This window comes from Pseudophryne corroboree, chromosome 1 (assembly GCF_028390025.1).
Source record: "Pseudophryne corroboree isolate aPseCor3 chromosome 1, aPseCor3.hap2, whole genome shotgun sequence".
Classification (NCBI taxonomy): domain Eukaryota; kingdom Metazoa; phylum Chordata; class Amphibia; order Anura; family Myobatrachidae; genus Pseudophryne; species Pseudophryne corroboree.
This window is the reverse complement of record NC_086444.1, coordinates 309,110,718-309,130,398: the sequence shown is the minus strand read 5'-3', so window position 1 is coordinate 309,130,398 and position 19,681 is coordinate 309,110,718. Positions and strand designations below refer to the sequence as shown.

Below are 19,681 nucleotides of genomic sequence, written 5' to 3'. Positions count from 1 at the left end.
CTGTCAGCTCAGCAGCACCGCAGACTGCTACAGTAAGCTACTATACTATACTAGTAGTATGTACAAAGAAGAAAGAAAAAAAAAACCACGGGTAGGTGGTATACAATTATGGATGGACTGCCGAGTGCCGACACAGAGGTAGCTACAGCCGTGGACTAACGTACTGTGTCTGCTGCTAATATAGACTGGATGATTGATAATGAGATGAAATCAATATATATATATGTATGTATATATAATATCACTAGTACTGCAGCCGGACAGGTAGATAATATATTTATTAGGTAATGATGACTGATGACGGACCTGCTGGACACTGTCAGCTCAGCAGCACCGCAGACTGCTACAGTAAGCTACTATACTCTATAGTAGTATGTACAAAGAAGAAAGAAAAAAAAAAAACCACGGGTAGGTGGTATACAATTATGGATGGACTGCCGAGTGCCGACACAGAGGTAGCTACAGCCGTGGACTAACGTACTGTGTCTGCTGCTAATATAGAGTCTAGACTGGATGATAAATTATTGATAATGAGATGAAATCAATATAATATCACTAGTACTGCAGCCGGACAGGTACTATATATATTTATTATGTAATGACTGATGACGGACCTGCTGGACACTGTCAGGTCAGCACAGCACCGCAGACTGCTACAGTAAGCTACTATAGTAGTATGTATAAAGAAGAATGAAAAAAAAAAAAACCACGGGTAGGTGGTATACAATATTATATATATATATATATATATTATATACAATTATATATTTATATTAAACTGGTGGTGATTGATTATTAAACTGGTGGTCACTTCAGGTCACGTTGCAACTTGCAACTAGTACTCCGAGGCCTAAGCAGACAATCACAAAATATATTATTATACTGGTGGTCAGTGTGGTCACAACAATGGCAGTGTGGCACTGACTCTGGCAGCAAAAGTGTGCACTGTACGTTATATGTACTCCTGAGTCCTGCTCTCAGACTCTAACTGCTCCCCACTGTCAGTGTCTCCCCCACAAGTCAGATAATACACTTACAGTCACACTATCTATTATCTAATCTAGTATAAAATATCACTTCAGCAGCAAGTAGTATAGTAGTATACAGTATAGTAGTACTCCTCCTAATAATGCTCCCCAAAATACTGTGTCTCTCTCTTCTCTAAACGGAGAGGACGCCAGCCACGTCCTCTCCCTATGACTCTCAATGCACGTGTGAAAATGGCGGCGACGCGCGGCTCCTTATATAGAATCCGAGTCTCGCGATAGAATCCGAGCCTCGCGAGAATCCGACAGCGTGATGATGACGTTCGGGCGCGCTCGGGTTAGCCGAGCAAGGCGGGAAGATCCGAGCCTGCTCGGACCCGTGTAAAAAACCTGAAGTTTGGGCGGGTTCGGATTCAGAGGAACCGAACCCGCTCATCTCTAATGGATAGGGCAGAATTGAGGACTCGTCCGCAATTTCTGCCAAAGGTGGTGTCATCCTTTCATTTGAACCAACCTATTGTGGTGCCTGCGGCTACTCGTGACTTGGAGGATTCCAAGTTGCTTGACGTAGTCCGGGCTTTGAAGATTTATGTGACCAGAACGGCTGGAGTCAGGAAGACTGACTCGCTGTTTGTCCTGTATGCATCCAACAAGCTGGGTGCTCCTGCTTCAAAGCAAACTTTTGCTCGCTGGATCTGTGGCACGATTCAGCAGGCTCATTCTGCGGCTGGGTTGCCGCATCCAAAATCAGTGAAAGCCCATTCCACGAGAAAGGTGGGCTCTTCTTGGGCGGCTGCCCGAGGGGTCTCGGCATTACAGCTTTGCCGAGCTGCTACTTGGTCGGGTTCAAACACATTTGCAAAGTTCTACAAGTTTGATACCCTGGCTGAGGAGGACCTTGAGTTTGCCCATTCGGTGCTGCAGAGTCATCCGCACTCTCCCGCCCGTTTGGGAGCTTTGGTATAATCCCCATGGTCCTTACGGAGTCCCCAGCATCCACTAGGACGTTACAGAAAATAAGATTTTACTCACCGGTAAATCTATTTCTTGTAGTCCGTAGTGGATGCTGGGCGCCCGTCCCAAGTGCGGACTTTCTGCAATACGTGTATATAGTTATTGCTTACTAAAGGGTTATTGTTATGTGGCATCAGTTGAGTGATGCTTGTTTGTTGTTCATACTGTTAACTGGGTAAGTTTATCACGAGTTATACGGTGTGATTGGTGTGGCTGGTATGAGTCTTACCCTGGATTCCAAAATCCTTTCCTTGTAATGTCAGCTCTTCCGGGCACAGTTTCCTTAACTGAGGTCTGGAGGAGGGGCATAGAGGGAGGAGCCAGTGCACACCAGGTAGTACTAAATCTTTCTTTAGAGTGCCCAGTCTCCTGCGGAGCCCGTCTATTCCCCATGGTCCTTACGGAGTCCCCAGCCCCAGCATCCAGTCCCCAGCATCCAGTTGAGTTCGCTCCGCATGCCAAGCGCTACACCCCCTCCCGAAGAGGTGCGAAAGCATCGCACGCTGGCGATGCTTTCACACTCGGTGAGTAGCTCCCTGTGTACGCAGCCTAGCTTCCCGCAATGTTTTGAGTTGCAGCGGCTGCATGTGACATCACGCAGCCATTGCTGCCCACCCCAGCAACGGTGTTCAAACACAGCTGGCACGCCCCCTCCCGCCCCGCGACCTCCTCTGCCTGTCAATCAGTGTGCGCGCGCGCAGTGCGGCTGCTGCGCTTGCGCACAACACATTGGGCTTCAGGGTGCGATCGCTGCCATTGCAGCGATCAGCTCTGAATTAGGCCCTTAATTTGGTATGCCGATACAGCTGCTATATCATTTTAATCAGCAGGATCTGCTTGTGTGTCCTAGATGAATGGGGTTAATTTAAGGTGTTTGTAGCTTTAATCATGGGACTGTTGGGTGCCAATGGGTGACGTTCTATCACTATACAACTGTTAAAATAACAGACTCTTTCCGGTTGGTATGAAAAAATTGGACGCTTCCTGGTCTAAAGAAGCTATCAGAAGTCCAATCTGATTTGCATTGTGAGCGCAAAGGACGCACGCCATTACATTGGGCGAGTACCGAATGGGCAAACTCAAGGTCCTCAAACTCAAGGTCCAACTGTGCTGGCATCCCACCGCGTGTCAGAGATTGTGACCGTGGATGTGGTATTTTTAGCACATCTACAGTCAGCTCTGAATCACCCCCATGTTACAGTGTTTGGCTGGAAAACACTAGCATAGCATTTTGTATGCAGATACGGTTGCTATTACACACAGAATATAGGCTTGCTGCATATCATTGTAATCAGCTAAAGCTGCTCGTGCCTCTTATTTTCGTGGGCAAAATGTGCAAAAATAACATGGTGTCAAAGTCGAAAAATATTGCAGTACACACATCCGTACAAACTACACACAGGTGGCCTCCGCGCGTCTACTTGTTCTGCTGTGCGTGCACATATTCGCAATTTGCGTATGGTCGCTCCCGCGGTCGTGCGCATCAGCGCGTGGTATGGGTATTTACGGTAGAGTTTGTGAGCGCACGGAAGGCTATCAGAACACATTACATATTTAATCCAAATAGTGCACAATGTACACATAGTCTCCTTGCACCACATCAGAAATTAACATCAGTTTAAATGGTTGCAGAACAAAGGGATTCACCTTTACAGGATAGGAGGGGACAGAATAAGGTTATAAGGTGGTGTTTGGTATCCAGCTGTAGGGTATTTTAAGGGTAACATTCCGGTGTTGGTCTGCGGAAGATCGCATGTTCCTACGGATAGTTATGTGCAGAGGCAGAATATAGAGATAAATTGTATTTACTGTACATTATGTATGCGGCGGGAATCCAGAGGAGATCACCTACAAGAGCAGTTGGGAAAGACATCGCCCACCTATTCAAACAGACCTATGACCTCTCCTGTACTGTAAAAGTGCATTCCTGTGTCCAATGGACAAAGAGATTACAGTATCTATTGTATTGCTTTTGGAAGAATTGTATAAATAAAGCCTGCTGCAGCCTGGTCACACACAAGACTCACAACGTTATCTATCAGATGACCAGGGACCGGACGGGTTGCGCAAGCTTGTCCACTCAAGTATGTACCATTGAATGTAGCCATTTACTCTGTTATATTGTATTGTTTGTATTGTAACCCCCTTTCAGCAATAATATGCTGTGGTGTCGGAACCCAGTGGTTTAACTACAGACTGGTGTCGTGTATTTCTTTCCCTGCTAAGGTTTAAAGTGTAATAGCATCACACTGCATTGCTGCATAAAGGTTTAAAGTGTAATAGCATTGCATTGCATTACTGTAAAGGTTTAAAGTGTATCTCTGGGTGTGTGCGCGCTGTGTGTACTTTGTACCCCCAGCGCGGCGTTTGTACGCTAAGTCCGTACAGTGATACGGGACTCCGAACGCAAACTGTATAAAGTACGTAGCGTATGTACTAGGTTTAGCGGCCGCAGCGGCTCCATGGTAAAGTGTATTCTAAGTGTGTATAAGGTATAGCTTTCATTCCGGTTAGATAATCAGCATTATCAATGGACACTGCACCGACTATTTGGAAAGATGTTTTTACGGTTAGAAATCATTTTAAAAATGTTTATTTGTTGTAAATGTGCTGTAATTGTGAACTTGTAATTGATTTTCAACATTGTCAAATTCAACTTGCCCGAAAAAGAACAGGTTTATTTATGTCCGACTTTTTAGAGCTGTTTTGTGTAAGGTTTAAAAACTTGGACTCCATTACATCGGCTGAGTTGTATGCTTAACATGGGCAAAACATCTGGATCTGACATTTTTCCGGCCGCACTACTTTAATGCAGAAAGCTACCGAGTTTTCATGTACTCGCCCACTAATACATTGGCAAACTTTGCAAAATGTCTGACTTTTGTGGCTATGGGGTATATTCAATTAAAGTCGGAAACGGCAGTTTCCGACTGATTGAGGTCGGAAGGGGTTCCGACCTATTCAATCCGGTCCCGTTTCTTCCGACAAGTCGGGAAATCCGACTTGTCAGAAGACTGTCGGAATGCAGGCGAAGCCGCCAATCCACCTGCATTATCGGAAGTGCGGCCAAATATGACAGGTTTCAGCCCCGTTTTCGACAATGTCAATTCGACATTGTCGAAAGTCGGATTGACACTGTCGGGAACGGGCCAAACCTGTCGGGTTTGGCACGGCATTGAATAGAGTGCTGTCCGATCCTTTCCATCGGAAAGGACCTGACGGCAGTTGAATATACCCCTATGTACCCCTCCGTACAAGTCACTGATTTCTGCAAACTCGGCTGCCATTATATCCCGGCCCAAGCATGTAAACAAACACTTGGATCTTTGTTCTCCTTTCTCCAATTTTCACTGTAAATAAGTGTAGTGTTTGTTTTCTTCTGTTCTATAAAGCTCGGTTGATACAATAATGCTTAAATGAATTTTATAGTCACCTGTACAAGACCATCACAGTCTTTAACTTCAAATGCTACGTCTTTCACACCATCCCCATGCTTTTGTAAATGGGCTCCGAATTCTGTAGAAAAAAGAAAATATGAAATTCAGCTCACATTCAGAATTCTATACATGTTCCGTATTTATGAATATTTATCAATTACAAGTGCATATTTAGACCAATTTTTTTTTTTAATTGTCTTGAAAAACACACAACTGTCAGTGAATTATCAGCAGGGCAACCAAAGGTAGTGCCTAGGACCTCAGGTGTAGCCAATTACTTTCTGTGGTGTGTGTGATTTGGCTATTCTCAACAGCTTTATATTAAATTTCACTAAAGAAGAGTCACCAAAGACCCTGGGCTGATGGGCAGGTGAATCCAGGGACTTAGTAAACCGCACCCACTAGGAAATGTCTACCCTCATTATATGATGATTGTACTGTGTTTAGGAAATGCAATACTCCTCTTATATAAATTATAAAGGGTGACATTTCTTTAGAAAAAGAAAACAATGAAAGGGGAGGGAACTTTTAATAAGACAATTCTATTGGTATTCAAATGACTGTTAAGAACATTAAGTTACCACGATGAAATTCCTCTGGTCTTTAGTAGTGTCTGCTGTTTACTTCCAACAAAACTATTGAGTCTCACAAACAAAAAGTGAATACATATTTATATATCACATGACTAATATGGTCATATACCTACACTGAACTATTGCTTTTATAATTTAGATATACAGTCCTTTTATTTCTATACATTTTACAATTTGACATAATAATAGTAATTATTATTTTATTTATATAGCACTCTTTCACCAAGGTGCTTAACAGATATTTTGAACATAATGCAGTACAGAGACTATGAACATAATAACAAGGTATACTGTTGCATGAAATACAGAGGCCATGGAGATAATACTAAGAATATGGCAGCCATTTTGGGTCATCAATTTTAAGGATTATTCAGCCTACCCATGAAGGATCCAGGCGAGGCAGCCATTTTAGACACACTACATAGGATTATGCTGGGCAGAACAGGCAATGCTTGGAACGGATTACACATAATTGGAGATCTAGAAATATACTAGGCGATTCTTTGTAAGTTCATCAGAACCATGCATTTTTTTTTCTACACAAGGCAGCCATAATCGGAGATCTAGAAATATACTAGGCGATTCCTTGCAAGTTCATCAGAACCATGCATATTTTTTTTCTACACAAGGCAGCCATTTTGGATATTATGATATCATAATTAATTTACGTTACCACTGTTTCACTTGCTTTACATATGCTACAGACCAAAAATGGTCAACTAGACCCTGTCTCTCTGGTATGCATCCAATGTATATTTACTTAAGACACTATCATATCAAGGTTAAAACTAGCACCCCACTGCGACCCTCTTTTCCTCTTTCATTTCTCCCAGCTACTCGGCTGTTAACCGCTTAACTGGCTAATTATATGCATCCCCCCTCCAGGATCAATTTTTTCTCACCGATCACACTACAACTAAATGGCAAAATATTATCCCCTCACTTGCTTCACCCCCCTCCTGCCTGTGCCATTGCCCCTTTCTCACCCCTAATACAGAAGAGCATGGGTCAGGGGGTACTGATGACCAGCCCTTCTTGCACTATTGGTTTTCGGCACATGTGCCCCAGAATGCCATTCCCACTGGATTATGGTGCACGATTTTGGGAGTGATGTCAGCGATCACATAACAACACTCTCAGTAGATCTGTTCTGCACATGTGCAGTATGGATCTTATCTATAACAGATGGGGGATGCAATGAGTCAGCAAAAGCCCAGATGACTGCGGCCGCATCCATTTGACCGTGCCAGGTTAAGTGGTTAAAGAAGACTCGGAGCAGAGGAAAGGGCAGTGTGATCAGCCAATTATCAGCAAAAGGGGCTTGGCTCATCAAGAAAGTCTGGTTTGGTTTGTCCTACTTCTGATAATGTTGGGACCCTGGTTCCTTCTTGCTGATTATGGGGCTGATGTAGAGTTGCAGGCAAAGTGGCTCTAGCTGCGAGCAGCCAGTGAAGCCGGATTTTCAACCCTATGCTAATGCAAGTATCCGTTCAACTGATGCCGCAGTTTGTGTGTGTGCTAGAAGAATCCCGTGCTGCATACCTCCCAACATGACCCTCTCCAGGAGGGACAAAATGCTCTGCTCCTGGACTTCCCTCTTAATGTATGATTTTCATCACCTGTGCTGAAACACCTTTCTTATCCATTAACCTGTTCAACACAGGTGCTGGCAATCATAAATTCAGAGAAAAATCCAGAAGCAGAGCATTGTGTCCCTCCTGGCAAGGGTCATGTTGGGAGGTATGCGTTCTGCCATATCATTAGTATCTGCACTTGCGTAGATATGTCAACACAGGCTTCCCTACCCCATACGCATATACACGGAGCTTTTGATTCACTCCCACGACACTCCACAAGTCAGGTTGGTTATGTGTGATTACATTGTCATCACTTAATTCACACCTAAAACGCCGTATTTCACAGAAAGACAATAGGTCCAAATTCTGCACGATTATAAGCGAAAATGCTTAAATTCACATTTGTGCATTTGCTGTATGCAAAAAGTCAACATATGCGTCCATTAATAGAGGTCCGACTCCGTACAAACTTAAATCTGCAGCCAATGTATATTCTGGATTCTGCTTCTTTGCACATATCATATTGGGTTTGTAATACTATCCTGCTTGTGAACTCTGTATGCCAGGCATTCCCAACCACGGTCATCAAGGCACACCAACAGTGCAGGTATTACTGATATCCAGGCTGCAGCACAGATTGTTAAATCAAAATAACTGAGCTACGAATTATGTCACCTGTGCTGAAGCCTGGATATCACTAATACCTGCACTGTTAGTGTGCCTTGAGGACCGTGGTTGGGAATGCCTGCTGTATGCCCTTACCTTTGCCTTGGATACTGACAATAAGTAAACTGCAGCCAGCCCTGGACTACTGCTCTGAATTTGATTATTCTCTCTCAGGCCGCAGCTCACACAAACCCTTGCTTTGGATCCAGAATCCTCAAACTGTAGTGGCATACTGTATGAATATCTAGATTTGATACTACAATTCCATACTCTTCCAAATAGAGGTGCTGTGTGTGTTGGACCAATGCCATTCCAGCAATGGAAGAGTTAATATTCTTCTCTGGTCACGGTGTGCTTAGTTTTTAAATGATTGGCTCTCTTAGCAAATAGTGTAAGATCATTTGGTGAAACGGGTTTAGTATGAAATACCTACAATCAAAATTCCTATGGACAAAATCCCGACTTGACCGACGGTCAAAATACCGACAACGTCAAAATACCAAAATGTAGGGGGGCGTGGCTTGGACAGACATGGAGTAGCAGTGGGAAGATTTAGCTCTCCATAAAAATCCTGTCTAACAATCCGTTTCTCCCCTAACCCGTGGCTCCTGTGACCTGCCAGCTGGCACAAGAAGTTGTACTGCCCCTCTACATACCCGCACTGGTCCGGTGTGCAACGCGGCTCCCTGCATCTAACACCTCCGGCGTGCCGCCCCGGCTCCCTGCTTCTCTGCGAGACGGCGCGTGACGGCGCTTGTAGCGGCGGACTTGCCCTGATCCTCCGGCCGGGGGACCGAGACAGGGGAGGCTCTGACTGGCGGGCATATCGCGGCAGCACTTGCCTGGAATCCCGCGGAGGTGCTGCGGACGGGTGAGTGCGGGCAGGAAAGCCCGCGAAAACCGCCATCTTGCAGGCTCACATTCTTCTCCCTGCACCTGATATCCTCTCCGTCCTGAGGTGCCGTACGGCGGAGTGAGCTGCGGCTGGGGCTGCCCCTCTCTCTCCCTCCTGGGCTTAATAGATATTTACAGAGAGGTTCCCTGTGTGTGGTTCCTCCCCACATATATTAAGAAATACATTTAGCTGCAGAGAGGGGAGGGGTGAAAAAAGGAGAAAGGGAGAATACTCTCTATGAACGCTTCCTGCATCTCTGCAATAGCCACACTTGTGCCCATAAATCAGCTTCCATGCAGGAATACTCCTTATACACAGAATACTCTGCAGTGTGCCCATAAGCATACTCTGCTCTGCTATATTATTGTTTATCATATCTGCCTGACCCAGGCGGCCCCCTGTGCTGACCCCATACTGATTGGAGACTTTTTTGCTGTAATATCCTCGGAGCCCTGACTCCGCGCCCAGTGCTGCAATGGTGAAAGGAGGTCATAACGCGGCTAACGCCGCTGCGAAACTAGAGAAATATGCTAGGTCGCAGCAGCCCTCTCATTCGACAAAGCAGGGTGACACTGACCCATCCTCGCCTGCGACAGAGGTTGCTGCCTCTGATCCCGCTGAGCAAGTTCACTCTACCCAGCAAATACTACAGGCCATCTCTGCGTCTGAACAGAGGGTCACAGACAGAATTGGGCAGGTGCAGGCGGACGTCTCTCTGCTTAGACAAGATCTACAGAAAATCCAGGAAAGAGTGGGTGAAACTGAACATCGGATATCGACTCTGGAAGATAATACGTCACCCCTACAGACGAAAGTGGCTGACTTGTCTACCCAGATGGTATCTATGCAGGCTAAAATTTCCGATATAGAGGGGAGACTGCGGCGCAACAACATTCGTTTTGTTGGGCTCCCTGAAAGAGCGGAAGGCACCTCCCCGGAATTATTTCTGGAAACTTGGCTTATTAGTGTATTGGGCAGGGAAGCATTTACCTCTCAATTTGCAGTGGAAAGAGCACACAGACTCCCACCTAGGATGCCGCCACCCGGGGCTCCGTCTAGAACATTTATTGCCCGTTTCCTACATTTTAAGGACCGTGACGCTATACTCCGTCTGGCCCGGACGCAGGGCCCTCTCCAACTGGATGGACATAATATATCCGTTTTCCCTGATTTTGCTCTGGAGGTGCAAAAGAGTAGATCACAGTTTCTGCATATCAAACGTCAACTCCGTGATCGTAATATACAGTACTCTATGCTGTTTCCGGCCAGGCTGCGAGTGGTGTTCGCTAACACCACTCACTTTTTTTCAACTCCTCAAGATGCTGCTGCATGGCTGGAACGACAGCCTCACCCTCCTTGATGACGTGTTACTGCACAATTGTTGATTTATTGCTCTCTTAATGCTAAGCCTAATTGTCTCATATTTTTCTTATTATGCTAGTCACACTGTGGTTCATATGCAATGCTTTGATGGGGCAATGTCGGGCAGCCTAATATCGATGTTGGTTCTCGTGTTTTCCCCCTTTTTTTTTTTTTTTATGTTGGGGTACGCTGCTAGATATGTTTTTTCAGGGTTAGGGCACTACTTCTATCGGTATTCTGTGGAGAGCCTATGCCGAAGATAGTGTAGGGGCTTTTCTTTGGGTTCTTGGTTAGGCCCCTATCCCTTAGTTTAGTTAATTTGATGGGAGTTATGGGATCCAGGTATACCTTAAGTTTCCAAGGTGATACAGGGTGGGTGTGGGGGGGGTTAGTTTTTTTTTTTTCATGCCATCAATTTTTGCTTATGTGTGCGCTCTGTTATGCTGCGATGTTTGCGAACGATATTGCTTTGATTTCCTCTGTTTCCAGGGACATGGGGGGACTGGGTGTCCCTATTCACAACCTGCACTGCTCTGCAACCCGGGCTCTGATATTTGTCTCTCTTTTATATCCTGCCACCCTTTTCTCACCTACTTTCTATGTCTGCTGTTTCTAAGGGGCTTCGTCTGCTCAGCTGGAACGTCAGGGGTTTGAACGAAAAGATTAAGAGATCGTTGATCTTGACTCAGGTTAAAAAATACCAGGCAGACATAATTTGTCTTTCTGAAACCCATTTGTTTGGAAGTAGGGTGTTGGCACTCAAGAAACCCTGGATTAGTCATGTTTACCACTCCACTTTCTCAGGTAGCGCTAGGGGTGTCTCTGTACTAATTAGAAAATCTATACAATTTCACCTAGACGTCTGTGAAACAGATCAATATGGCAGATACGTCTTCTTGCGCGCACATATTAATCGTAGACTATTCCACATTTTAGCTGTCTATGTTCCCCCGCCATATAACAATGAGGTTCTGCGTCATGCTGCCCGATTTCTAGCCCAATCCCCTGCTACCCCAGTGATATGCTTGGGGGATTTTAACAATGTGATGGATCATGCCCTGGACAGATGGAGAGAGTCGGTTGCTTCTCCCTCCCCTTCTGTATCCCCTACTCCATTTGCACGACTGGTGGGGGAACTGGGGTTGGTGGATGTATGGAGGAGTCGCAATCCCGCGGCTACTCAGTTCTCCTGCCACTCCGCTACCTATCATGCCTTCTCTCGCATTGATTTGATCTTGATTTCTCCTGACTTGTCCCCTGATGTGTTGGCGGTGGACTATCTTCCTAGGGGTATATCGGATCACTCTCCTGTATCACTTACAGTTAATGTTGGTTGGGAGCGCGGTGCAAAAATGTGGAAACTTAATCCCTTCTGGTTAACCTTAATAGGGGAGGGTGCGGATTTGGTGGATGCCTGGGAGGGGTTCCAGGTTTGTAATCTGTCTTGCACCGAACTGGCGGTCAAACATGACGCTTTCAAAGCGTTCCAGCGGGGCTCCTTTATAAAACGAATATCTGAGGTTAAATTATCTAGTAAAAAGGAGGAAATAAGACTGGAGGCCCTATGTCAGCAATTGGAATCCCAATATATAGCTACCCATTTACGTTCTGATGAACTGTTGTGGCGAGACGCGCAAGGAGAGTGGTCCGATTGCTTATTTGAGAAGTCCAGGCGTAGACTCCTTTTCGCGGGACATGCACACTATTTTCAGGCGGAGATGAATGGCAGTTATTTAGCATTTCTGGCTCGGTCAGAATCTACTAGAACAATGATTCAATGTGTGAGGAACTCTGACAACCAAATGTGTTACTCTGGCTCGGCGGTGTCTGAGACATTTCGTAGTTACTATTCCTCGCTATATACATCCCGAGCCACTTACTCCAATGATCAATTGAGGGACTATTTGGCTCGGTTGGATTTGCCCTGTCTGTCCCGGGAAGACTCTGGGGCTCTAGATGCACCAATTACTCTGGAGGAGGTGAACGCTACGATCATGTCCCTCCCAGCGTCTAAGGCACCGGGTTGTGATGGACTTCCGGGTGAAGTCTATAAGAAATTTAGCAGCTTTTTTGCCCCCTATCTTTTACAACTATTTGACCTATTGTTGGAGGGCGGGACTCTCCCTCGCTCTATGGCCGAGGCAAATATAATTGTCTTGCTGAAACCGGGGAAAGACCCCCTACGCCCCGAATCTTACAGACCTATTTCCCTCCTCAATACGGATGTCAAGATACTAGCAAAGATCTTGGCATCTAGATTGAACTTAGTTATTACAACAATCATTCACCCGGACCAGACGGGATTTATGCCAGGTAAATCAACTGCCCAAAATTTACGTAGACTGTTTTGTCATCTGCAGAGGCGTGATCTGGGGGAGTTGGATGCGGTGGTGGTGTCTCTAGATGCAGCCAAAGCATTCGACTCAGTGGAGTGGACATATTTGTGGGGGGTACTGGAGAAGTTTGCTTTTGGCCCTCGTTTTATTAAATTTCTCCAGTTATTGTATTTTTTGCCTGTGGCCCGTGTGACGGCCAATGGTTTCACGTCGGAGATGTTTGCGTTGGAGAGGGGCACTCGACAGGGTTGCCCCCTATCCCCTGCGCTGTTCGCTATTGCCGTGGAACCGTTGGCCGCCTTACTGCGATCTAATGATGAGATTAGGGGTATTAAGGTTGGGGATCATGTGGATGTTGTGGCCCTGTATGCAGACGATATGCTCCTTTTCTTGCAGGACTCTGAGGACTCCTTGCAGGCTTTGCTGCGGGTAGTGGAGGAATTTGGAGTTTTTTCTGGTTTACTGATCAACTGGGATAAATCGCATATTTTTCCCTTGTCTGGTTTTCTCCCTGAAAATACCTGGGGGGCGTACCCCTTGCAGTGGACGCTGCGGTTTAAATACTTGGGTATCTGGATCACCCCTATGGCACGTAGTTATGTGGCCCAAAATATCGACCCCATTACGATGTCATTTAAAGAAAGGGCTCATAGCTGGAAAAAGCTACCACTGTCTATCCTGGGTCGGGTTAATTTATTCAAAATGATAATGCAGCCAAAGTTCCTATATGCCCTACATAACTCTCCGGTCTACCTCCCGAAAAAAGTATTCACTGTAATTGAGGGCGTTATGTCCTCATTTATATGGGGTAATAAACCAGCAAGAGTCTCTATTAAAACGCTGAGTAGGTCACAACTCTCGGGGGGTGCGAGTCTTCCCAATTTGAGACTATATTACGTAGCAGCACAAATGTCCCATCTTGGTGAGTGGACTGGAGATTCCTTGGATCCAACAATGGGGGGGTCTTCTGGCTGAGCGGGCGAGGTGCTCTCCTGCTTTCTCCTTTTCTCCTCTCCAACTCCTTCTTTCTGGCCGTGCGGCTTCTGGTTTGCCTCCCTTGTTACGCCAAGCCTTGCTAATCTGGCGCTATGCACATACTCTATATGATTGGGAGGGGCAAGATGCCAGTACTCCGCTATGGTTTAATAGTACGTATTCAGAGTTGTACAAGATATCTCCAGATAATATTTGGATAACTAAGGGTGTAATATCTCTAAAACAACTCTACCAAGATGGAGTGCTCAAGTCTTTTCAGCAATTGAAACTCGAATTTGATATACCTAACACTGCCTTGTTTCGGTACTTTCAACTTAGACATGCTGTGCAGACCCAGTTTCCTCATGGCCCACCTCCAATTGCAGATTCACCCGTTAAGTCGTTGCTCACTTCTCTTAGTCGAAGGGGAAAAATATCTGTCATATATACTGCTTTGAATAACAAATATGGTCATGATCATTTGAATACACTTTGCATCAAATGGGAGACTGATTTGGGACCTCTATCCCAGGAGCAGTGGATCCAGATCCTGGGCTCCATTAAATATACTACGCCATGTATACGATATAAACAAGTCTTTTTTTACATTCTGCACAGGGTGTATCGAACTCCTGTCACTATGCAGAGGGCTGGTCTTAGTGATAATGCTTGCTGCCCCAGATGCCGGGAGACCGATGCCGGATTCTGGCATTTGTTATGGGACTGCCCTGCAATTTCCCTTTTCTGGTGTAAGGTATGGGGTGATATAACCATGACTGCCCCATCCCTCCCCGTATTAGACCCCGGCCTATGCCTGTTTGGATTAGATCTTGAGGAAACACACTCTGTGGTACTGTACAAGTATGTCCTGTGTCTCACTACGCTGGCGAGAGTTGTCATTGCCAGGGTTTGGTTCTCAGCTGACATGCCTAGGGTGGAGCAGTGGAGGGCGTTAGTAAATTCAGTAATACGACACGAGAGATATATGTATAAGATAAGGGGTTCCTCCTCTCAATTTACAGAGAAGTGGGACCGCTGGTGCAGCACAAGGCTGGCCAGACCGATACTGGACACCTAGTCCTTCTTTACACAGATATCGTTTGATAAGAAACCTTAAGTGAATATAATTGACGCACACTACATGTTGAACTTTAACATATATAATTTTATTGATGGCAATTGTTACAGTTAATAGAATGCTGATGTTTGTTTTGAGTTATGTATAAATGTCAAAAAAAACAAATAAAAAAGTACTTGATTTAAAAAAAAAAAAATACCAAAATGTAAAATACCGGCAAGGTCAAAATACAGACATTTAAAATGTCGACAGGTCAAAAAGTCGACGCGAGTTCTTACTTTTGTGTGTCGACATGGGCGCTGTATAAGTGTACCACGTCCCCTCGCACTATTATATTCCCCCTCAAGGTCCACTGGGATGGGAAAGTATGAACAAGTCAGTTTCAATGAAAAAATCATGAAAAACTCATGTCGACTTTTTTGACCTGTTGACATTTTAAATGTCAGTATTTTGATCATGTCGGTATTTTAAATGTTGGTATTTTTACCATGTCGGGATTTTGACCGTCGGTCAATGGTTGTCGGGATTTTAACCGTTGGGATTTTGATTGTAGGTAAATTGACCGCATCCCGGTGAAACTCTGTTGCTATACAAGTGCAGTTTCAGAATTCCTGTTTTAGGTGCTTGTATTTCCAGCTATTTTTTGGCATCCTGCTTATCTATGTACTGATCTGACTTGTTGAGAGCCCATTATACAGTCCACCCTGTGGCAGTGGCTTATTTCGTGTCCATCACATGTGCTCTTGTGCCCCACGATCTGACCATTGCAAGAGCGCTTGAAGTCATATATCGGCATACAGTAGTATGCTTTGCAAATGCGATCCATAGTAATGCAAATGCAGTAGGAGTTGTTAAACACCTCTTTGCTGAATTTGCAATCCCAGTGCTGCAACCGCATCACAGCCTGGGATCAATATCACGACCTCAGCTTACTCAGGCTGGCTGTTGCAGGGGGCCTTGCGAGGCCAAGAAATCTGCATCCTGATAATTGGGAAACTGCGCAGGGGTCGCACAAGCGATCCATACTGAATTAGCCCCAATCTCCAATAACTGGGGCCAGTCAGCTAATTATCGGCTGATGGGCCTGATAATACCCAGAGTTAGTCCTGGTGGCAATGGAGTACTGTGAACATCTTGCACTGATGGTGTACTTAAAGACCATGGGGGTCATTCCGAGTTGATCGCAGCTGTGCTAAATTTAGCACAGCTACGATCTTCTTCCCTGACATGCGGGGGGACGCCCAGCACATGGCTAGCCCGCCCCGCATGTCAGTCCGGCCCCCCTCGCAGAAGTGCAAAGGCATCGCACAGCGGCGATGCCTTTGCACTTCAAGAGTAGCTCCCGGCCAGCGCAGCTTTAGCGTGCTAGCCAGGAGCTACTCATCACTCCCCGTCACGCAGCCGCTGCGGCCTGCACCCCGTTCGGTCCACCCATGCTTGCGTTAGCCGGACCAAACCCACGAAACGGCGGCTAAACGCCGCCGTTCCGCCCCCTCCCACCCAGCGATCGTCTCTACCTGTCAATCAGGCAGAGGCGATCGCATCCCGGCTTTCGGCCATCTAGCAAGCACCGGCGCACTACGGTGCCGGCGCATGCGCAGCAGGGACCCGTTCGCTCTGGCGAACGGACCAGAATGACCCCCCATGGCCCAAATGTAATAGAGTGAGAGTTTCAGAAAGTGAGAGATTTGGTAAGGTTTTTCAGTTTTTTTTTAAGTGGCAATCATTTACACTGGACAACCAGGTTGATCTTGCTCTGTAAATGACCGCCACTTTAAAAAAAACTGCAAAACCTTACCAAATCTCTCACTTTTTCAAACTCTCACTCCATTACATTTGGCCCCATATTTAGTCAATTCTAATTTTCTTATTCTTATTTCCTAACATTTGGCCTCATTTTAAAAACTGGTCTGGCTCAAGTGTTGGCGAATGAGTTAAAAGACTCTCAGCTGACGAAGTAGCTGTAAGGTCTGCTCAAATTCATACTTTCACCCTAGCAGAACCTAAACTTACTTAACCAGATTGTTTTCCATCTCTGAAACTTTGAGAGAATTTCTTGTTATATAGAAAGACCCCACCTCTCAGGTTCAAAACAACAAAAGGTTAGAGATAATAATATTTCCAATATTACATGGTGACGCAATGTCCTTAAATGAGATAATCGTGCACTCTACTGTATGGAGGTTTTATTTGAATTCTTAGGTCTTCTGTATGATGACCCAGACATGGTCACCTCAGCCAAGACCATTTACACTCGCTTTGGGAGGTCGATCTTTGAAAGATTATTGTCTCATTTCGGCAGTCGGCAACGGACTGTGAGCCTTGTTCGTATTTGTATGTAAACCCGTTGGTTTACATACAAATCTGATGGAGGGGAAACTGCGCAAGTGCAGAACCAATCCTACGTGATAGATCACAGCCCCCCAATAACCACAGCATAAACGACATGCTGTGGTGTTTGGTGAGAGGAGCAGTGGTGGTGATGGGGACTGTTCTACAAAAAAAGGAGCATGCCGTCCCCGTTTTGTAGGCATGCTGAGCTAAGAGTCTGTGTCATCGGATGCAGACTTCCTGGACCCAACAAAGGAGTTCTGACAACCAGTCTGAGTAAGCGTCCGCTTATGGGATGGCCGATGGCTGCGACCATTGTGACCGGCTCAGAAATGTTATAGCAAATGCTGACAGCACCTCCTGTAGAATTAGAATATTAGTTGTACAATATTGCACAGCCACTTCCCTGTGTCTGTGCGATACTACACATCTCAAACTTACATTTTATTTTTTTTGTGGTAAGAAATTGATAACTTTTGCCATAGAATTTGGAAAACAACAATACCTAGGTGAGTTGGAGGAAGACAGGCAGTCCCTTAAAAACAATAAAGAGATTGAATGCTTGGCATAACTGATGGTCTTTTTTTCGCTTGGTGGCTCCAAACACTTTTACAGTGTGTTTGAAGGTTACACTTTCCAAGACCATACTTGTTGTCCATGCATCAATAGTTGGGTACCAAAATATTGGGAAGATGTGTTTAGGAAATTGTGTAGGAAAACATCCTTTTATTTCCAAACAAGAGCTCCAACACATAAGGAACATTTGTGATCCTCAGTTTGGATTCAGGGAATTGAGAAGTGTCTGCCAGCCTTAAGCTATGTGACAGCTTGCAATGACTAAGTGACACTTTTCTATCCTGATCTCAACAGGGAGACAGAGGATATCCTGGCAGATGTCCTGAAAGTACAAAGTTTCAGACAGAGTGTTTTCGATCAAGTTCTTGTTGGGAGTTACTGATCATTTAGTAAACAGGGAGGCTTGGTACATTCAAAAACATCAACAGAATACTATGATGAATTATTTTCTCTACTCCAGGCCACCATATTAGCGTCAGATGCTGTGCGAAAATCTGGTAATGCTACAGGAGGGATCTTGTGCAAATAGATGCTTTCTGTCGGTCTCTCTGATCTGCTGCTGCATCCGAAAATTGGATAATCTGCAAGAACATCGGACATCTGAGTAACCCTCATGTTAGCAGATGCCTGGAAATCTGCATCTGAAGGCACAGTCCCTGGCCTCAGCATGCCTACCAAGCAGGACAGACAACCTCCAGTTTGTAAAACGCTCACCTTCGCTGTCCCCACACACCCCAACCGGCCACAGCATGGGAATCATAGTCATTGCATCCACCGATCTATACATGCACAGTAATGATTCTGGGCACATGCAATAACCATCAGAGATGTACATAATTTGCGTACATCTCTGAATTAGTATCGGTTACTAGAGAGGAGTTTTTCTTCCTCTTTCAAAGCTTTAGCCTAGAAAACATTTAATTGCATACAACAGTCTAATATGCAATACTGTCCAGTTTTGGCTCAGGTGATGCAATCTTAGAATCCATCACGGGGATTTATAGAAGTCCGTTGGCTCAGGTGTTCAGCTATAGCTTAAAGAACAGCCTCTGTCTCTGGCTTAAAGAACGTTTGCAATGATTATTGAGCCCCTAGACTAAAAGACTTATGATTGTTATGCATTTGTGGGTCTTCAGATTCATGGCACATTGCACAAGTTCTATTTATTCGTGGGTGTTGTGCTTCTATTTGCTAATAGACCCTGAGACCTTGTTGTTTACCCTACACCACTTAATTGATGTATATAATTTATCATCCTACTATAAAATGAGTTTTGCTAAGGCTGAGGCATTCTCAATTAATGTATCTCAATCATAACTTTTGTTTTTGCCGAGATTTGTCTATATTTGGAAGAAGACAAGTGTAAATGTTGAAATGTATCCTTTGTCTCCTGGACTCCAAAGGTAGTATTGACTTGACTTGATGTGTTGGATACCAGTTTTGCTTTCTGTAGTTTGGTACCTTTAAATGCCTGCTAGTCAGGCATTGGATTCTGATTATGGCCTAAGTGCTGTCCTCCATCTACGTCCCTCTCAGTTTTGGACCATGCTTACTAAAGATGGTCCCAGAGGTGCTATTTCTCTCTGGTTGAGATATTGCTCACCTTCCACTATGACTCAAATGTCTTGTTCAACTTCACAGTTATATGGAAGTTGGATCTGCATAGGACACTTTTGATTCCCCAGTGGGAAAGTATTTATAGAACAGTCCAGTGGCGGATCCAGGGGGGGGGGGCACTCGGGTCCGTGTCCTCCTTGTCATTTGTGGCCTTCTGTCCCCCGTCCCCCCCACCCGGCTCCGCACAGGGAGATGACGGGCACCCGCTGAGATTGTGTTACCAGCGGGCGCCCGTCTC

The 19,681-nt window shown here is 45.3% G+C and overlaps 1 protein-coding gene and 1 pseudogene across 1 annotated transcript in view; one reads left to right on the top strand and one right to left on the bottom strand.

The window, feature by feature from the left end:
* Nucleotides 1-19,681, bottom strand: part of HPD (4-hydroxyphenylpyruvate dioxygenase) — a 114,449-nt gene that overhangs the window by 64,626 nt on the left and 30,142 nt on the right. The window contains exon 7 of the mRNA XM_063964475.1: nucleotides 5,434-5,516. Coding sequence (XP_063820545.1) covers nucleotides 5,434-5,516 — 83 coding nt within the window. The remainder of the gene's footprint in view (nucleotides 1-5,433; nucleotides 5,517-19,681) is intronic.
* LOC134932046 (eukaryotic translation initiation factor 6-like) lies at nucleotides 17,825-18,355 on the top strand (annotated as a pseudogene).